The following is a 22,116-nucleotide window of genomic DNA, read 5'->3' as shown; positions in this document are numbered from 1 at the left end:
AAAAACCCCCCAATAATCAAATTAAGAGCAAGGGCAATCAATTATATGCTTCAGTTTGTTCCAAAACTCAAAAGCTACTTTATATAAATGATTTAACTTACTGTGAAATTCAGCTGACACCCACCCATGATGTAATCAAGGAATGTGCATTCTACTAGGATCTAAAAATAGAAGTTAAAGATAGAAATTTACTTTTTTTTTTTAATGGGAGAAAAACAATAAGTTTTATTGCAGCAACTTTTGAGGTTCCGGATTTGTTATCTTCACCCATGCAAAGCACTACTTTTACTCTATAGATATCCCATCCACCCACTGCAGTGAGGATATTTATAGTGTATGCCATCACACACTCAGTGCATCAGGATCAGGCCTTTTACAAAATTACAGACAGACAACAAAGAAGCTCCAAAAGCACTATCATTTATAAAACAACATATTACAACAGACTTACCAGACTCTAATTCGCCATAAAACAGTGACTTGGGGAATGCAGTGGTTCAGGAATGGCCTTACAAATTGGTAAGCGACCTTTGCCATATAGATGGCATCTTCAAGAGAAAGTGAGGAGACAGGGTAGGACAGACACATGATTCAGCTGTCAGTCTGTCTCCTTATATGAATCAGAGCTCTTAAATATTTACTGTGTCCAGAACTTTCAGACATTTTAAAGTTGAGGGTGAAGGCATACTAGATGAGAACTGTTATGCCTGAACACTTAAAAACAGAGTTATACCAGAACATATTACTGACCTCACAGTGCTTAACACTCACAATGCCAGAGTTTTTATAGTTTTTTTTCTTCTGTCTTTTCTTTTCATTGATACATTCAAATTCAACCTGCATGAATGCAAACAAATCCAACAAAAGCACTATAAATATCATTTACGCAGCAAATTTAAAAATTCATTATTCTAGGACTGATACTTTGGGCTTGTATTAAAAATGCAGTTTATTTCACTATCCGGCAAAATTAAACCCAGCCTGCTCAAAATCAGCAAAAAAAAAAAACATTATCAAGACAGAAATCCTCTCTTACTCAAAAACTTACAAATACATTTGTTCAGACAACTGTATTTCAACCAGACAAAGAAATTCTGTACCATTTTCCCTCTGAGGATTCTGTTAACAACTTTCTTTTTGGTAAAGACACAGTGATTCAGGCAAAGCACCACTGTTTCCAGAAGCTGTGGCAGTAACATATGAGATAAGAGGGATATGTTTAAGCTTTCCAAACTCAGTTGTTGAAGCTTCATCAACTAAACCAATAACTTAACCTCTGAGTGTAATCAACAGCTAGCCAGGTTAAGCAGCTCCTGCCATCATGCAGTCATGACAGCACAATGCAGCGTGTCTGATGCATAAATAGTCTGAGGAGGTATTCCAGACATGTCTTCTGGCTCAGTGCCAGAAATAGGTTCCACTGCTTTGGTTTAAATTAATTAAGTTTTAAGAAGTGATCTTGCAATTAATCAAGTGAAAAAATGCACTAACAAGGTCAGCACCTGAGAAGTCTACATGCCTCTTTTTTACCTTCTTTTTTTGGACATTTCACCCCCAGCATCACTTCTATTTGACTTACTTTAGTACTATGTCAATTGGTGAGGTACTCACTAATAACAGCCATGAGATACATAGCATTTACAATCTTTCAACTACATTTTATCATCCTCCAACCAGAGCTCACTAACAGCATGCTTAGGGGGAAGATACACCTTAAGGGAAGGGGTGAGGGGGGGGGGGGCAGAAATCAGCAATTCTCCAGAGAAGAAAAGCCACCCATTCATTCCCTTCAGTCATACAAGACCAGCTTTTTCAGCAGCTGAGGATACAGTCACACTCATGCTCACCTCAAACTTCAAAGAAGTTGTGCCAAATCTCCCACAGGCGCAGTTGATGTCAGAATCATGGGAGTAACTAAAGATCATGCTTGGAATATATAAAGTCAAATTCTAATGTGCACTAGAAATATTTTACAGACATTATCAAATTATCAGATCACAGAGGATCAGAGGTTAGTTCCTTTTAAAAGTAGAAGAAACCTGGAGCACATTAGTTGTGTTGTCTCTTATCTTCGCTTCATCTTACTGACATAGCAGAAAGTTACTTAGAGTAGGTATAGCCACAGTTCTCATGAAAATAAATTTCTTAAAGCATTTCCAAAACCAGCACAGGCAGATTATAACTTAAAATACTTGTTCCTTAAATTCAAAAGAGACCGCACCTATTATGCTACTAGGGGCACAATGAAAACAGACATTTGTATTCTCAAAGAGCCTTTACCCAACACACTTCACACTGCATGGGAACACACTATCACAGTTCTTACAAAAAATATGTGCTTGAAAATGTGAACATACTAACCTGCTAGGTTAGTTTAATTTATGACACTGCTACATAAGTGCAATGTTTTTTTATTAAAAAAAAATTAAGAAAACCATCTTGTTAGAAGATTCATAAAGTCTTCATTTAAAATAAGCAGAAAAAATGATTTTATGAAACCCTTCTGCTCCCTGATTTATTTTTTTTTTGCACAATTTAATTACAGTAATAAGAAGGATCACTGTCAGCATCGAAAGCTAAACTGATACCATCTGGCCCCTGAAAATCTAGAAAAAATGAGAAAACACCCAAGAGCTCCAACTAGGCAGCATATGAATTATATAGGTAGGATACGAGTCCAAAATTTCTTACAAACAATATAAAACCTTAACAGGCATTAAACTAAACCATGCATAATTCAAAATTAATTCAGAAACAGGTATCTGAAAGAAAAGCATGGCAAGGGACAAAGCAGCAATCAAAAAACCACTACATACAAGGTTGACTCTTCGCATTAAACAGCTCTGAAGAATTCAGTACAAATGCAACATTCAAGGTGTTAGAAAAGTACAGGCAGGCACTCTTGTATATATATCCCATTATTATTAAATGCAGGAGCAGTTCTGCAGGTTTTACAGAATGAAAGGAAAAGATGGTAAAATATTTTGATAACATACATGTCCATAAAACAAAGACTTCTACGTTAAGGTTGCTATGCCACCTTCTAAATGTAAACCTTGTCTATTAAAAGGTTTGCAAATTGTTACATTCGTTAAGAACATAAAGGGTAATTTCACTTTAAATAAGAGCCACCTAATGTAACACATTCAGTTGCATTCTTCTGCAGTACCATAAATGTTGAATTGTTTTCATATTCACTGAAGTATGCATGAAAGTTGGTAAGTGCCATACTTGAAATAAAGGACTAAGTAAAACCTGAAAAAAATACTACAAGCTTTGGCCTTTTAACTGCAGTGAAATTTGTACTGCATTCTGTCCTCTGACATGCAAAATTTTTTGATTTCTGTGTTTTTATGATTAGCGAAATCCATTTGTGCTGGCAGTTGGGTATTTAGATATGTAATATTAAAAATTGTAACCAAGATACTAATCCTAGGGAAGTGGATGCATAATGTAAATGCTGAGTCAGCCTCAACTACAGTAGCATTGTTAAGGTGTAGCCTAACACTACTTCAATACCTGCAAGTCAAGTGGTGTAAGCTTTGCTCCAAAATGAGTAAAACAGCTTATCAAAAACACACAGGCAGCTTAGACTATGTAAGACTTACAGGTGAGGACCGAGATGCTTCCTTCAGTTTTGACATAGTAGTTTGAAAACTTCCTATGAGATCATGAGACCCATCACTATCAAAGTCATAGCACTCAACCTAAAATGAAGCATTGTTCAGTGTTAGTAACAGAAATGGCCGTACAAAAGCAATAAACACTGCAATGGCATTTCTAGTTCAGCCAAAACTGACACCCAAAATATTCCTAGATGTCTTATAACATGGAGTCTTTCTCACGTTGCAGTCTTAGAATTGCATAGAGTTACATCTAAAAATTACAGACTGGGTAAAAGCCAATATACCCAGTTTCAATTCAGACCTTCCACTGAAGTGAAGAAGAGACAAGAATACTAAGCAGTGTCAGGTCCCGCATGAGTGAGTAACATCAATTATATTGAACTATGTTTGGGGAGTGAGGGGGTATCAGGAAGAGTAGGAAAACAATGCATGTTTTTTTACTGTCATGATGGATTAAGAGACTTAATTTTTAAGAGATATTAAGGAAATTTAACTATCTCTGACCATCCAGCTAAAAATTTAATAAATAGTTATTCAGGGATCACAAGAGTTTTAATACTTTTATATTACTTTACAAATATTCAAGATAAACTTAGAATCTATAAGTATATGAAGGTTTAGCCCTAAATCTAGAAACAAGATTTTTTTTTTTTTTTAAGATCAGCAAATTTAAACAGTCACTATGATCCACACTTCATGGATCTGAATGTCAACTAAAAAACCCTCTTTTCCTGTATTCAATGTTTAATGCTAAGTTTTATTATTCAATCAACTCATCTTTCAACACCCTAAACCACCAAAGAAGGCAGAACAAGTGAAAAACAGACTTTTTTTCTCTTTGAGAACCTCTCATTTTGAATGAGCATAATTTTACCACTGTTACTTTAACCTTGTATGTCCTCAATTTTTGTTTTTTAAAAGCTCAATTTATGAATATGACCCAACTGCCTTTCTCTATATTATCTATAATAGCATATGCTAATTCTATCCACTTCTGGTATTTTATTTCAGATTAGCAACACAGACATGCTAGCTAACTTAATCAAATCAAAATAATTTAACAATAGTAATGATAAATAATAAATCAAGAGTCAAAGTAGAAATCACCCATTATTTGGCATCAAAACATAAACTTCAAGAAAAACTTTTCTGAACATATATGGGTTAAACTGAACAGCTATTTTCATGTCTGTCTTTCCAGACTGAAAAAATTGTACACTATATTCAAGAAACAATTTAGTTGATTACTTGGCCACTTCATTTAGGAATAACAAAGTAAAACAAACAACTTCAACATACACTTGAGCATCTGAGAGGAATTAACTTTCTGAAAACAAACAGTAACGTTGTAGTACAAAATAAGATGCGTAGATTGCAAGTTCTACGCTGTGCAGAACATGCCTCTAGTTGTGACTTGCACTACTCCTACAACATTTTGAATGCACTAAGAGATAATTAAAATGCATGCACATGCACTCAATAGCAACTTAAAACTCATACAAGCAGCCACAGAACCAACAGACTAAAGTTCATGGCAAATACTATGTAAATTCTTTTGAATGCCATAAATCAAGCCAATCAAATACTCAGCCAAGTGCCTCAGTACCTGAAATTTAAAACTGAAGACATTTCCTGAGCCAACAGTTATGATACCTGTTCACAGTTAGCACAGTTATTTCTTTTTCCTTTCAAAGGGATCAAAGTTTGTCTTGCTTGGTATATGTGACACATCTAAGCCAATTTTCAATACTTACTCCAGGCAAGATAGAAATACTTCTTTTGTTCCAGGTATGCTCTCATGGACACACAGTACCACTAGGGAACTATGTGATAAATTTGCATATATATTTTCCCCAGCAGAACCAGGCATGCTTGCTCCAGATGAAAGGCTCACATTTTCAAGACAGAAAAACTTCACTGACTGCAAATACACTCACATGGAATATAGCAATAAGTCTAAAAGATAAAGAATCAACTTGGTTTGTGCATTGCTGGGGATACACAAACTAAGCCATTAAATAGGTGAAAAGCCACTCATCATGGAAAAGTTGGTGGGTTTACTTACTATGATAAATAGCCCATTACGTATGCAACTGTGTGCATATAAAAGTGTTAAGAGTATTGTTTAATCCTTCAACAACATTACAATATAATTCTGTCTGCATTTTAATGTTTGAAGTGATAGCTCCCAGATTTCTAAGACAAGACATAATCCTACTGTCTGTCTGCAAGTCCGTAACAACTCCAAGTAAAATCTACTTCTGCTGGAAATAAACCTACACTTCTGAGGTAAGATTCCGAAGAACAGACTATAAAATGATGACAGAGCTGAGAATGACTCCACCTCAACAGATATATTTTAATCAATGGTCTATAGTTTTAGTATGGCTGTTTACTGAAAAAGAAAAATATATTTACAGTATATGGAGATGTAAGAGCTGTTACAGCTATTTTGGGGAAAAGGGAAGCAGAAAGGAATGAGAAGGAAAAAACACAGAAGCAGTAAGGGAAACAGGTTCTGGGCTTGTAACGTTGTTCATTACTCTGCTCTGTAATTATGTATTTAAATCTATACAGGTGCTTGTAACACCCAGATCCCTATGGCTCTTAAGCTTTTTCCAGGACTGCCTCATGTCACATGACTAATACCTGTCACATGCAGATCATGCTCTCATTTTTCCTTCCCAGAGGAAGAACAGCAAGTAAACTGGTTGGTTGGTTTGGGTTTTTTCAAATGCTAAAATGCCAGGCTCCTAACATGCTCATAATAACTTATAAATGGCTTTTTGATTGGTTGTTTAGCTTCAATTCCACCCCTGAAGGGAATTCCTGAAGAAAAACATTCAGAAGTTAAACATAACTTATTCAAGACAAGATTTGAAGATACAAAGAGTTAAAGACCAGTCCTGGTAGAACTATCATTTCACAGGTTTGGCTGACTTTCCAACAGAAAGCTCAGTTTTATCTGAGCAGAAAAAGTCGCTACATCTGGTATCCACAAAAGACATCTGGTTCACATCTTATCTCAGCTAGTACATTAAGTGTAACTAATTGTATCAGGTAGTATATTACGAATTTCTTTAGTATTACCTGTTGCACCAGTACCAAAGTATTAACAAATCCATAACATAGAACAAAGCATATTCTAGCCTTTATCATGCATCTTTCACTATACAGTATCTTAATACCACCAATATTGGCTGATGCAACACTAAAACTGTACAATCCAAATACAAAACTGAATTGGACATTTCAAAGCTACTTGCATTCAACTGGTTTCCCAGACTTTCAAAGACCAACTTTTACCACATGATGCAACACTAATGTGAAATATATTTTTTTCCCTGAAACATGCATATATCTGTGACTTTCAAGTAAGAATAAGAAACCCAATACTTTCAATTCAATTTGAAACAAAAAGAGGCAATAGAATAACACAACTTCCATTTATTACATATTCTAATTTTTTCAATGCAGTAATTTATATGCACATTTCATATACATTACCTTAATTGACTTATCCATGTCACTGTAACACAGAGAATTGAGAGAGATTTTAAAGGGCCTCCATACAGGATTCAGGTTGTTTTTAATAACCTGTTAAAAAAAAAAAAAAAAAAGACAGAATAGTATTGTTCACCAGAGTGGAAAATAGTCATCATAATGGCTAATACCTTCATGCCATGAATGTTGTAAGCAAAACCAGTTGACCAATGTTGCTGTCAATCACTTCCTGTGATCAAAATCCTAACATACAGCATATAAACAAACTAAACATTCTTAACATGCAATATAATTCTCCAAAAGAGATGGTATCTTTCAACTCCATATTTTTCTAGACTGCACTGTGATCTACTATATCATTCAGCTACTACACTGCAAAAAATTAATCTTTACATAAACATTGACTTTTTTTTTTTTAATAAGCACACACATATATACATACACAAAAACATATATAACAGTGTGACTTACCAAAAAAACATGAAAAAAGATTACATTGGAATTTCTGAATACATCAATACTCTGGAGATTACAATTCACTCCAGCTTATATTTATTCTGAAATGCCACTTATCGAAATACTCCCTCAAGAAATTCATGGTATGGTTAAGCAGAAACAGTGCATGAGGATAAAAGGTCTCCCAGGCTGAATGCTAAATAAGTGATATTTAAGAATAATACTGAAGGATCTTCAGAATTTGTGAACAGGACAGTATCTGTAATACACCCAATACACCAAATAATGATACTATAAAGTACAGGAAACTACACACAACAAGCAATACTTAATTAATACTACCTAATAATAGTAATACTTATACTTCCAGCACTGCAGGAGTGCAGTGAAAGAAACCTCTCTTTTGAAAATGAAAACAGTAAATAAAAGTTAGTAACATAAAAAGGTTTTTAAAATCTGTAACATAAAGAACTAATCCTCCAGCCAGTTCTAGGCTGGAACAGCGAATTCTGGATTCATTACTGAAATTGAAGATGACTGAAATCCTCATGGAAAAGACACATTTTATGCAGAAGAACCACCTCATGAGAGAAACTATTTTTATAAATCTGACACAAAAAAGGATTTATACTTCTTCAACATCCAGGCTTCAAAATTAATACAGTCACCACTTCAAATGCACACAGTAGTACCTCAGTTGTGACTAGGGCCTGAGCTTCCACTACAGTGAGACATTTTGAACCTACTCCTACCCTGTCACTTGCTGTCACGGGACCTCTGCACCTCCTCCTGGGTGGAAGGCTGCTGGTCAAGCATGTTTTCCCTCACTCAGCATAATCCTTGACTTGCCCTTGCTATGCAAGCATTTGGTATGATTACATTTATTAGTAAACAGTACTGCGAGGTGATACTGACATAAGAACAGCAGTAATAGGAATGCCCAAGCAAATGTCCCTGTATGAGTATGCAGTACCTTTTCAAAAACATTTGTTTTCTTCTGGATTGCAGAAAGTTTAAAAAAAAAAACAAAAAAAGGTATTTTCCTTTGAAATAGGATGACACACATCAGAATCAGAGAAAGGTAGACTTCCTGTTCTATGAGAAAAATCAGTGGAAGAGCAGAGGTGGTTTCTAACTGGTCTGCATGTCAACTGCCAGATCATTCTCTTCTTTTTGTAAGGCACTGTACCTCTAGTGCTGTGACACAATGGAAATCAAATAATGTCAAGCTCTAGGTTGTTGACTGAAAATATCCTACCTCTGTTCTGTGAACCATCACCCAGTTTCCATCTCCAGTCTGCTTGTGGAATTCCAGATAAGGATCTGACTTTCCAAAAAAGTCCTGTATTTAAAGAACGTGTAATTATCCCAGAACAGCCTGTGGCATGAATGCCACTAAATGCTAGTTAAAACATGCTTAGCTTAACAAAAAGTAAACTAAATATTCAGGGAACAAAAGCTTTGGATGAAAAAGCTTTAGTCTGATTATATTACCACCTGCGAAAGAGAGAAAGAAAACAGGGCATGTCCATCAATTTAGGATAAAAGTTCTGTAATGTCCACACAGTAAATACCTGACAGTTCAAACAAAAGAATACTTATATGAATAAGTACTGTGATGGATAGTTAGGAAACTAAGGATTTCATCCAGTTCAGAAAAGTATCATTAAATTGACTGGGAAAAATGATAACATTTTTTCCATTATTAATTTTTTTTTATTTTCCTTCTAAAAGTCTTTCTAAATACAGTAATTTTAGCCTGCCCCAAAATATTTAACGTAACAGATTTATACACTCCAAGTACACTCTTCACCATTTACTTCAGAGAGCTAACGGGTAATCATTTATACAGCTATTCAAACCAATGGATATACCAAAACTCCCTTATCTTTATGATTAAATGTAAAGATTTACATTTAAATGGAAGCATGCCATTCACAGACTATCCCTGCAATGCACTTGTCTTATTTAGAAATACATTACAATTCATTTCAAAACAGTCAATGAAGTTACTCTGAAGCAAATCTTTCTTCAATTTCTTTTTTTGGTATAAGAAAAATCTTAATGGATTTCATTATTTCAGCAAAAAGTAGGAATGAACGTTTTAACGTTTCCTGTTTTGACAAGATTCTGATTTTATTACTGTATCAAAAGGAACCGCAATCACACAGATACCTTATTGTCCAGTTTCCTTGCTTCTACTTCCAATACAACCACCCTGTTATCCTTCACTTCTTCTGCTGTAATCTAGATAGGCAAACAAAATACTTATTTTGTATTTAGGAACTACATTGTTTACTCATATTCTCAACGCTCCTATGACAGGTCCATAAAAAAACCAAAACAAAACATGTTTGCTCACAAATGAAGCATTAAAAAATGGGGTGGGGGGAGGGAAGAACAATTTGATTTGACATTGGGATTCACTAGATGATGACACTGACAAAGATACTGCCCAAACAGTAGCACATCAGATGCCCTAATTATTTTGATGGATGCACTAAGACTTATAGATGCAGAAAGTGGGCTGCTCTCCTTTTGGATAACAAAGAAATATTAGTGAATGGAAAGAAAAAATGCTTTAAGATACTTTTTACACCACAGTACATTAGACTCACTGTGTTCAAGCCACTAACTAACTAACAACAACAACAACAAAAAAAAAGCCACAAAAACATTTAAGGATAAATGCTAAGGAGATTTATTGTCTTACCGTAATACTTCCTCTTCCAGCAGGTCTGCCATTTTTAAGCACTAATGGTTTCGTTAGAGTCCTGCTAGAAACTACCTGCCAAGACAAAATTTGAGTATCAAGCATTATTAGCACAATTTCATATATTTTCAAAGGAATGAAATGAGATGAAGTGTTTTCATTTTAGGAATGTTTCCATTATCATGAAGACAACAACATTACATTTACTTCCCATGATGTCGTATGAATAAATAGGTAATACTTGATACACTTCAAAATTTTAAAATACATATGCAGATGAACACATGCAGAGTTTCAGGAGCAATATGAAATAAAATGTCTTCTAGTAACATGATATACATACATGGGCAAATGTAATACCTTAAGTTCCAATCTCAAATTGTTCCTAAGTTTTTCACACATACCATTCAAACACAGGCAAGCCATATCTCATAACAGCTTCAGCAAACAGATTTATAAACTCAGTATTTGTCACACAAACAAACATCAGTCTCCCCTGCCGTGTATCCAGTTGATTTTGCTTTATCCTCTTCAGGCAATGCTTTATCAGAAGGGTGTCTACTCATTCTACAGGTCCTTCTTTACTTCAAGAATGAATGATTAATTTTACATTGCTACTGAATTTCATTTCACAATGCCTCCATCTTTATAATGCACTTAAAATAAAAATACTTCAGACACAGGGGAGGAAAAAAACCAAGTAGACTCTCCTGAGAAGTGCCTTCAACGGATCTACTAGAAATAACAAGTTGAAAAGAAGCTGCCCCATTATGATAGCACCAATAGCAGAATTTGGCAGGGAAATGTGAGTGACATCAACAGTTAGCACAACCAGAATCACTGCTGGCCTTGAGCGGAAAGCAAATTATAAGGTTAACATGGCCCTTGTGAACACTCTTATGCTGCTAAACACCAATTGTCTTTCTATGGAGCATAAAAATAATAATTTGAGTCTTAGAGTAAATAAACAGCAATTATTACTTTGTGCTCATTGACCGTCCACTTACTTTCAGACAGCAATTTGGACAGTCACCATCCTAGAGTACATTTCAGGGCATCATCTCAAGACCTTTTGCAAATAAAGAGGCTTGTAAACACAAATGAAGGGAATCCTATTCAGTTTAGGAGTACCCCAACTACACAAGAACATAGTGATAAATTTAAGGTAAAAGTGGTTAATGATTTGCAGTAACTTACACTTTCTTAATTCTAAGGAAAATCATCTGCATACTTACTTGTCCCAGTGTACACTCAAATTCTCCTAAGAAGTCATCATCATTCAGATCAAAGGTTTTGTTATCAATGTCATATATTCCAAACTTAAGTTTCTGAACAAGCTCAAAATAGTAATCAATTAGGAATTTCTTGGCAAACTTTGGGTTCAAGGAATTCTTAACTCTTTCTGTGCGATCAACCTGCAATTAGAAAGATATCACTTTATCCAGTATTTCACCAACCAAACAAGCACTCCAATCGAATAACATCTTATTAGAAACTTTCAAAAGTTCTTCTTACTATAAAGTATAAAGCTGTATCTTCCTACAAACCTTCCATCAAATATAAATAACCACATTATATTACAAAACCCACTGCTGTAAGTCAGAGATATTTGAGGACCTGTTTTTCTTTGCTCCCTATAAGGAGTACCTACTCCTGCATACGGAAGACTAACATAAGAATGTTAAATAAGAATGTTGATATTGTCAAATCCAGGATGAGACCCTAGTTTTGGAGCACTGTACTTATAAAAGCACATTTAAGCACTGAGAAGGCTTCTTCAGTTGGTCCACACATGGCTGGAGGAACAGTGCTAAAAATCAAACAGGTGTAAATATTTATTAGAAAACGATTATTAGTGTGCTGCCTGTATAACTATTAAAGACATAATCTAATGAAAAGTACTCAGAGGTGCTGGTATATAATTAAAATATTTTAACAAAATCACACACTTCAGCATTTTAGAAGGTCCAACAAGTTTGACTGTGTTTTTAGCAGATTTGTGAGAAGCATCACACTGTACCTCATACCACTGCTGACCACTCGTGTTCTGGAGAAGCACACACAGCGGGTCTGACTTGGAACCAACATCTTTATCCAAGAGATTGGTGCAGGCAATAGTCAGCTCCACCTTTGTTACACACTGTGCCGCCATTTGTTAAGCTAGAAAACAAACAATGGGATTGTCACAATGCATTAATTCTCTGACTGATCATTAGAGTTATTAGCTTGTCAGGAGCGAGATTTGAGGCTCCAAATGCAGATTTTAAGATTTATGATGTACCAACATTACAGTATTACTGTCATAATATTGGCTTTGCCACATATGTATAAAACTTCATTTCAAAATCTGCACATAAGAAACAAGATCAGGTTTCTTAGAATGCTTGAGGAACCAAATAGAAAACACCACAAAGAAAGTACAGTGGTTTGAACTGCTGACAATAAAACTTCGCAAGCTTTAAATTACATCCTGAAGCCATGAACATGGCAGGATTGGACAAGGAGTTTAGGTAGGTAACAGCATAGGTGATCTTGCTTTAGTATATCTTCAAAAACAACTACAATTTTTAATAATAGGGATAAACAACTTTGAAGTCAAGTAACAACTGAGTATTAGGAGCAATTCTTCTTGCTGGAGGTTCGTTTAAAAAAAAGAACAACCGAAAGCTTTCTTACATTTCCTCTTAAGTATCTCAATCATTCTCCACGGGAACTAAGAAGACCAGCAGATATTACAAACTACAAAACCAACTTCATTATAAGTTATGAATCCCACACCGGGATAATGAGCATTTGCAAGCCTTATTAGGTCTGAGCAGCAGATATTTTCTACATAAAAAAATCTCTATAATTATACTCTTCAGGAATACAGTTGATCATTTCCAACACCTCTTTGGGAGATGAGTCTCTACAGTACAATTGCCCTTGACTCAGAGACTAAAACTTCCAAATCTTTCCACAAGCAGCCTATCCTGGAAGTTCCCAAACCTCTGTAGCTTCAGGTTCTCCTTCTCTACAGCAAGTCCACAGTCTAGACACAGTATCTCTGTGGATTAACTTACCTTGAAAGTGCATGAGACACTAAACAGAATAAGGAAGCAAAGGCATCTGCTTCTATCTAGCCAACTCACTTGCATCCTACACATTCATGTTCAAGTATACTGTAACTATACTTAACCCAACCCATCTCTCTTCCTCTCACTGCATTCTTACAACTTTTGGTGAAAAGGAACTTTTTTTAGAGGCAAAAAAGGAAAGGAACATGATAAAAAGGAACAATAAACTGGAAACAGGAGAAAGAAAACACTGTGGTCTGAAGGAATTTTCCTGAGGCTTCTTGTATTCCACTAGGGCACACTTCACATGTTACCTCTCCTGTCTCTGTTTTGTTATCTTAGAGATGGACCTTTTGGAGACTGAAGTAAATATAAATTATCTGTAAAGGAACCACTCAAACATCCATGCACATACATTATTTTTAAGAAGCATGTCAGATTCATGGAAATCCTCCTGCACCTCCTAAACACCTAAATGTGATTCCATCTTTGAGTATCTTCTGCTCCCATGACTTTACCAAGCTTCAGTCATTGTCCTTGAGGGGGAAAAAAAGTGAAGCTCTAACTATTTAAATTGTTTTTAAACCAATGGTTTTTAGGTTTAGAAAGCATACCCCTAAAAAGCAGTCTGTCCCTTTTTTCCTGGTTCTCTTTTTGTGCTGGTATTTTCCATTCCCTGTTGCTTTCCTGGCTGCCAGACAGAGCTCATTAACAGTCAGTGGCTTTGCCCATAGAATCCAGTGCAGACCAGTGCATGACTCCTCAATGGCTGTTTCCAGAAAAACAACTTTCTGCTGACAAAATGATGGCCTAATACCCACTGCTGCAACAGCAAGTAAAAAGGGTTTTCAAGAAATTCAACAGAATTCAAACTTGAATTGAGACATATTTCTAAAAACACTCAAAATTTTCTTGCTCTAACTTCCTTGAAACTCATTATTATTGAGTCCCCAAAAGGACTTGTAGCCACATTTCTTTTGTTAAAGTAACGTTTCCAAAATCACTGGTAAATGGATACCATCCAGTCAACCTAAAAATCTGGTCAGCTTTCTCTACTTAGCATGTACATTTGTGTGTGCGTGTGCACGTGTGTGTCCCAGTTCTCTTCCATCACAAGTACTTTCTCACATGAATACATCAATTCTGTTACTCCCTCTCCCCCTTCACGTCACTGAGTGTCCCACTATGCATCTAATGTGGGAAAAGAGCAGATTTAGCAAAAAAGGTGCTATGCAAAAAGCATCCTTTAACACACAGGGAAAGGAAGGATTAAAAAACTTGCTTCCCTTCCCTGCAATGCAAATGCTTTTGTTTGAGATGTAATAATTGTGTCCATATTAGGTAAAAGACAACTTACAACAAGAAAATGCATTTATCCAAGTGGAGGATACTCAACTTGAAACCCAGATACAAAAGCAAAACCTCCCAAATCCTGAGATGGTCCTTTAATCCCTTCCATTTCCAGTTTTGCAAAATCCGAGATGAAAAATAATGCAAGGCATTTTCCTCAGAGGTTTTGAGAATATCATGAATCAATATGTGTATAATGGGTTGAAGAGGTCTGTAATACTAATGCGTTTCAAGAATTAATTTTGCTATTTTACTTGAAAGAAAGACAACATGACTATCCATAACACCAGAAAACTGATACATTTTACAGTAAATAGTTGTATGCAACCTGATTTTCAATAACATTATAAACATTAAAAGTTAGTAAAATACTAGTGAGAAAAAGTCATATCTCGGTAACCCAAAACAGTATTTATGGTAGTGAAACTCAGTACATAAACAACAGATACTTTCCTTACAACATTGCAGTCATTACAGAACTTGCAGAGGGCACACAGATGCTTCACATGTGTGAATTCAGAAGTCTTTTCAACAGCATGGTTGTTGGAGCTCTGCATATACTGCATGAATCCTCGTAATCCCATACTGTATAAAAGGAAGAATGACTCCAGCTCCACCCAATTCTCCTCACGTCTGAAAGCCTGTGTTAGGTGAAAATTTCCAGAACATGTTTGGGAGGTGGGTGATAGGATTCCTAAAGATGATAAATATCTTCCTAAATATGATAAACAACCTCAAGGATCAGAGTCACTATCAGGTGAGTAAGCATGCTCTTTTCGAAGACTTGATGGAATACAGTGTGGCAAATTGCAGTCTCTTCAGGACAGTGGAAGTAAAAAAATCATGGCTGCACTAGTGCATTACCTCCTGAAATACCATTCTACAACACACTATCAGATCTAGTAGGCAAATCAGATGCAAAATACTCTAGATACATGACTGGATTACTTGCACATTTGGGATACTGGAATAACTTTACATGGACAGATGATACTGTTTGGGGTCCGGCAGCCTTGACTACCAGTAAGTTACATCACATAACAAGAGACTTCTTTATTCAATTAGTTATTGTTATGAAAGTAACTATGCTCCCCTTTGTGCAAATATAATTGAAACCTCTCCTTTTCTCAAGCTATCAACTGTTTGTCCTCTACGTAGGGTACACCGTAAAGTAAGGTAAAGCACACCAGAATGAGACCAGATGACAGCTAATAGTCCTTTCTATTGGTATGGCTTTTATGACCGCAGGAGCATATCAGGCTTTAAAAAAACCAAAACCACTGATAATTCTGGACAGGAGAAGACTGAAAATTACTATAAACTGTATGGCAGAACTTGTGACATCCAGACTGTGAACTGCAGCAATGTACAGTCACAAGGGAGATACTTGTTCCTGATCCTATGCCATGTCTAGGCAGCTCAAGAGCATGATTAGGTCAACTAAGTATATTACAAGTCCTTCTGCTTGAGCTGTCATTACTAAAGCAAAACTGTAAATCGAGGACTTGTCTTGTCTTGCAGTTCCACCGATCATAATGTTCTTTGAATTCCACTAATGATTCTACCGAAGATAAATGGCATCCACCAAATAATCCAGCCAATGTCTGCTTTTCAACAGAAACTGTAAACATGACATTCTACCTGGAAGGGAACAGATCTATTATCAGAATAATCTTCTAACAGAGTACTTGGGAACTGTCAGACTGCAGCAACCCTATCTATGCTGCAATACCAGAGGAGAGTACAGGCTTGTGCAGATAACATACCAGAGTAGTACAATGGTATTATGTTCATAACTATAGGTGTTTCCCAATCTGACAAGCAGAAAATACATAACTACAAGATAACAAAAAGACTAATGAAGTGAGCACTGCTATACCTGGGTTTGGCATCACTGCCTTTAGTCACAAGTCTGAAACCTGTTCTGATGTAAGCTGTTGCTGTCACAGAACATTTCCTAGTTCCTGCAAACTACTGATGACAATGGACCAAAAATCCATACTTTGTAGTTACCTCAGGGCCCAGATGGACACAGAAAAAGCAAGGGAAACATTTCAGAACTTGCTAATAAAGTCTATTCCTGATCAGTTCATCTTCTAGCCATAATGCTACACTTAAGCATTTTATGTAAACTGTGTGCCAGACTGAAAAAGGCAGTACCACATAAAAGCAGTGCTCAGACCCTTCTTGAATTATTAAGTATTTCCCATGAACGTGGGCAGATGACAACACAGAAATAAATTAATTATTCAGAGAGACTATGAAAATTAAAGTCTTGAACCAAGCCTAAACCTGAAATAATACATAGGAAGCTTTACTGTCCTGTACATTCAGTGTATGCAATTGTTCAGTCTCTGCTCTTTCAGACAGGATTAAGGTGCCATTTCTCACAAACAGAAATTTTTGTGGTAAAGATCTCTGTGTTCCTTAGAACCTCTTCTATTGCATCTCAGAGCAAGCAATAACAGCACTTCTTGCAACAGCCTTTCACAAGAAGGGTTCCGGTGAAGAGCTGGCACAAAGATGGACAAAACAAGATCTAAATGAAATTAACCTGGGAGACAACATCCATCTCACAATATAACCTGCTCAATCCATCATCTCAGCATAGTTGTCTAGCATCTCTTTATAACAGTTGCATATGCAAAGAACAGAGAATGACAACATACTCACAGAAAATGCCACGTCTGCTGCAAGAAGCTGACAATGAAATTATGACAAATGGATGCTTCTTTCCACCGATGGGGCTAGCAGCAACACAATTCCTAATGAACTTGGACTACATGTATATAAATGTATATTTAAAAAACACTCAGGGTAACCCTTCAATTCTCAAGGAAACTGACCACCTCACAGGAGCTGACGCTGCGTATAAAGTTACAACAGCGAAGACTGTTTCATAACCTAATTTCATCACTGCATTTGAAAACTAGAGACTTCTCTAAAAACCATACCTCTAAATCTGAATTCTGGCTCCTCTTTTCCACTCTCTTTACAGGAGACACAGCTGATAAAATTGTCCTGTGGCACTAGCTGATGTGCTGGCAAACTGAACAACCGAAGCAGCTCAAAGTAACACATCTCAACTTGCATCATTCTGTATTTGAAGAATCACACAAAACCTTGAGTGTAAGCTGTATCTTCTCACATTCACTATTTAGAATGCAGGAAGGAATGATATCGTTCTTAATTGAACAAGTGAGATTACGTTGATAAAACCCTAATGACCACAGAAGTCATTCTCCTGGTGATTATGCCAAACAAAAATAAGAGCTAATATTTAAAAAATCTGAGACATATGAGTGTGTGAGAAGAGAGACATTATTTTCTTTATGGGAAATGAATCATCTATTTATACAAGCTTCACCATACTCAGGCAGTTTAAATATTTATCTACTGGATTGGTAGCACACTGGTGTAACAAGTCAGGCAACTATTTGCAGATAGTTCCTATATATAAAAATCTATCATTAAGCACATTGCCAAAGACCATATTTAGAATTCTATTTAAAAAAAAAAAAACCTCACTGCACAGACCAGAAACTATTAATTTGACTTCTAGGATGCCTGTTCACAAGATGACTTAGAAACAGCTATTTCTAAACATCCTTCTGTTGACCTTTTTATCCTTGAATATGCGTGTTCACCCTTTAGGCACATCTTTAATGCTAAGGGTTCTTCCCAGCATCTTCCTCACACAAAAGCATTTTAAGAATTTTGGGTGATGTTTTGATACAAGTAAGCTAAACTATAAAAGGTAATATTGTGCCCTGAACAAGAAAATTAAGAAACACAGATATCCTGACTTCAAACTGTAGTTGTTTTAAGCAGACAGCATTCAACCAGTGGAAAAATGTTTCCTGTGTTTATGTTTTAACAGAATATTTTTATATGAATTACTTTATGGAAAACAATCTATCAACTATGCAATTTGAATAGTATCTCAAATTGTGTATTCTTCATTGCAATTCCTCTCTGTAGAGCCACTGACTGACTTTACATAATTAACATTATCCACAAGAAACAAAAACTTTTATCTCACTAAAACTTGCTGCTTTTTATTGCAGAAAAAAGATGCAAGTGATCACATGTTTTAGACTAATCCTCCCCACAGTCCATTCCAAGTCTGGCATGTTGTGACACTTCACTGTTAGAAATACCAGTTCTTAAAAATGGGTTTATGGTAACTTACCTCAGAGGTCTGTCTCTGTGCAGGAGAAGGCTAAAACTTCAGCAGTAGCATTAAAATGTGAAATGAAAGGAAATTAAAACCAAGAATTGTTATTCCCATATATCAATCAAAGTAACAGGTTCAAATGCATATTCTTTGAGGAACTACAGCTTCTCTTAAAATAAATAACCTGTCCAATAGTTCTATGCGTCCATGACAACCACACTGTAAAGATTATTTATGAGAAACTCAGAGCTTTTGTTACAAAACAAACTACAACATAAATTAGATATTTTAAAAGTCCAGCAAGAAAAGCCCTTTAAGATTTTAAGAACAAAGATCAGATTTCCTTTTTTGTCCTATTCATTTAACCCTTTTTTACCAATCAGGTGATAGTGTTTTAAAGTAAGTAGACCAAAACCAGTGGCTTGCAAACTCCCAATGTGGCTTATGCTCTAAGAATCCTATGCTTTCCTACACTGCTAAAGGTTGCCTAAGAAAAATCCATAAAAACACTATCCCACAAGGGTCCGGCATAACATTTTGTATCTCAGGGTAAACAACACTAACTTGAAACCGACAATCACAAGATTACACACTATAGCCCAGATGTATTTCAAACCTTCCTATAGGCAAACAAAGAGCTCTCCAGTCAGCTCTGCTTCAATTCTGTATCATAGCAGCTACCTGCACCCTGCATTCACTGTGCCTGGGAAGCATCATACATGCTCTGTGTATATGTAGGCAGCGGCTCTGAACACAAGCTCACAGCAATCATGCTGCTTCCTGGAACCACCAGATTATTGCACATCTGCTAATCACTACCATGAGGACTTCGTAATAACCCTCCTGAATGCAAGGAGCACCAGAAGCAAGTTGACACCACTAGAACTAATTCAGCTGGCTCCTAACTCTGTCTTGGATAAAGCACTGCGTGAACATGAGCACTTGATCCAGCTACAGGATAGGAAGGATCCACAGGACCCAGTCTTCTTTCAACCACAGAAGAAAGTATGAAGCAAGTGATCCAAATCATTAAGACTATTTCTTACACAGAATTTCAAATGCAGCAACCCAGCCCCAAAACTCCCACATTCAGAAATCCTTCAAATGATTAATAATGCCATTTTTAAATCCCTGAGCAACAGCATCTCATCTAGAGCAATATTAAAGTTATACCAAAGAAATTAAACACAAAACGGTAAAGAGCACCGTAATTCTACTTCCTGTCTACTCATTTGCACAAGCCACACCACAGCTTCCAATGTGATGCTAGAAGCGGCCATTACGAATCTTAGCCTAACTGATCCAAGAATAGAAGTAACTTTGTTGGGTTTAACAGGAAGTAATACCTACAAATACTAACTCGACCATATGTTATTTATATTGGAAGAGCATGCAGACTTTCACTGGAAAATAAACAGAATTAATAAGGAAGGAAAAACCCATATCTTTCTGCTCAACTTTGTCCCTAAAGGTGTTTCCTAAAGGAAACCATGGTAATGACAGCATCTTATTCTGAATCAGAATAAAGGAAAAAAAAAAACCAAACCAAAAAAACACGCCACCCCAGGTAATAACATTAACCTATTTGTGGAATTGAGATTTTAGTTTTATTACCCCTAAAAGAAGGATCTTTGGTGTTGTTGGTACAAAACAGCTACTATAGCTTCCCTCTAGCCTTAAATTCTGGAAAAACATTAATGCCTTGGGCATAACACAAGGCTGTAAAAACACTGTGGTACAGCACTGCTACCTCTGAATTCTGGCAGATGACATTTAACAATGGCTTAGTTATTGAACCTACCAGAAATGGACTTTTGCTTTCAACAGCTGAATTAAAATTAGTCTAGCAGTCACATATAATAGATCTGTATAGATTAATACTGAGATATTTAATACAAATGTACTTGTTGGAAAACCCCTGCATGCTCCCTAACAGCATAACAGAAAAACAAAAGGAGCTCTGTCTGGTTCTCCTTGCTCCTCTACACATCTTTCTTGCTTACTTTTTTTTTTTTCTTCTAATGCTTGTTGATGTTCTGCATGCCCTTTGAAACATCTCACTGCTGTGATTATACATATATAAAGCTAAAATTTAAAACTTCAACTGAAAAGAAAAAAAAATCCGGCATTAAGTTTTACTCTAATTACTTCTACTAGATAAACTTTTTTGTACCGCCACAGAAACATCTTTAACTTGAACTTTTGGGGACATAAAACTCCCAAGAAAACAAACGTAACTTTCAGAGGCGGAGCGTTGCATATTACCCTGAGGATACTTAATGCACTTTGAAGACACAAGCACGGAAGCAAAAGTGAAGAGCTTTCACATTTTAACTTTTCCCTAGCGGAGGAGAAAACTACGACAACGTGCACGTCAGCTAAGGTTTGTCCTACACATACCGTGCAGCTGCAATTAAGAAAAGCAAAAACAACCACCCACTCCAGCAGCAGCTCAGGAGGAACAGCGCGTGGTTTTTTTAGGGACGATGATGACTCCCGACAGTCTCCTTCCTAACGGGCGCTTCCCCGAGCAGCGTTACACCGCCACAGATCCGCGCCCGCGGCGCACGCGCTCCGCGGTACAGCTTCCACCTCGCCCCGCCCCGCCCCGCTACCTGAGGGACGGCGACTCGCGCGGCCGATGGGGTTCCGGGAGCTCCGCAGCAGCGGGTGCCCAGTCCCCCGCGAAGAGCTGCCCAGCCGCCCCAGGGGATCTGCCACCGGAGCGGGCGGTGAGGACGGCTGCGGCCGGCAGCCCCAGCCCCAGCCGCGCCCGTCTCCCGGCCGTACGAGGGACAGCCCTCGCCCGCCGGAAGGGTGAAGCGGCTGGGGAGGGCGGCAGCCCGAAGGCACGACGCGCGGAAGGCGTCAGCTCCCTCTCTGCGGGCCGGAGGCGGGGCGAACCCCGCGGCGGCCGGGCGGAGGACTCGCCCCTGAGGCACGGCAAGGCGACGGGGCCCCGAGCGATCTGCCTCGCCCGCGGACGACGCCCAGTCCCTCCCCGAACGGCGGCGCGGCGCACAGCGCCGCTCCCCTGCGGAGCTGCGGCCCCGCGGCCCGGCCCCTCACCTGCCGGGTCCGGCGACGGCAGCGCGGCGGCTGCGGACCCCTGGCGCCCGCGGCGGCCACGCCCACGCCAACCGGGCGCGCCCTGCCCCGCAGGCCGCCGCGGGCGAGGGGCGCATGCGCACGCCGCCCCGCTCTCTCCCTCCCTCCCTCCCCCCCTCGCTCTCC

General features: G+C 37.6%; 1 protein-coding gene across 7 annotated transcripts in view; it reads right to left on the bottom strand.

Annotated features, from left to right (window-relative positions):
• CPNE3 (copine 3) overlaps nt 1-22,116 on the bottom strand; it is a 29,974-nt gene that overhangs the window by 7,809 nt on the left and 49 nt on the right. The window contains exons 1-10 of one of the 7 annotated variants that reach the window (XM_075023543.1): nt 21,952-22,111; nt 12,320-12,459; nt 11,535-11,714; nt 10,300-10,374; nt 9,762-9,833; nt 8,845-8,928; nt 7,134-7,223; nt 3,609-3,707; nt 751-837; nt 102-161 (exon numbers count right to left, since the gene is read on the bottom strand). In XM_075023543.1, coding sequence (XP_074879644.1) covers nt 102-161; nt 751-837; nt 3,609-3,707; nt 7,134-7,223; nt 8,845-8,928; nt 9,762-9,833; nt 10,300-10,374; nt 11,535-11,714; nt 12,320-12,451 — 879 coding nt within the window. In that variant the 5' untranslated portion in view covers nt 12,452-12,459; nt 21,952-22,111. Of the gene's footprint in view, nt 1-101; nt 162-750; nt 838-3,608; nt 3,708-7,133; nt 7,224-8,844; nt 8,929-9,761; nt 9,834-10,299; nt 10,375-11,534; nt 11,715-12,319; nt 12,460-18,897; nt 21,220-21,282; nt 21,454-21,497; nt 21,654-21,951; nt 22,112-22,116 lie in introns of those variants that run through there. The other 6 variants (XM_075023542.1, XM_075023537.1, XM_075023539.1 and 3 more) reach the window with 6 other exon arrangements.

The sequence above is a fragment of the Buteo buteo genome, chromosome 3, assembly GCF_964188355.1.
Source record: "Buteo buteo chromosome 3, bButBut1.hap1.1, whole genome shotgun sequence".
In the NCBI taxonomy this organism is placed as follows: Eukaryota; Metazoa; Chordata; class Aves; order Accipitriformes; family Accipitridae; genus Buteo; species Buteo buteo.
The sequence above is the reverse complement of the archived record's forward strand: the minus strand, read 5'-3'. Positions and strand labels throughout refer to the sequence as shown.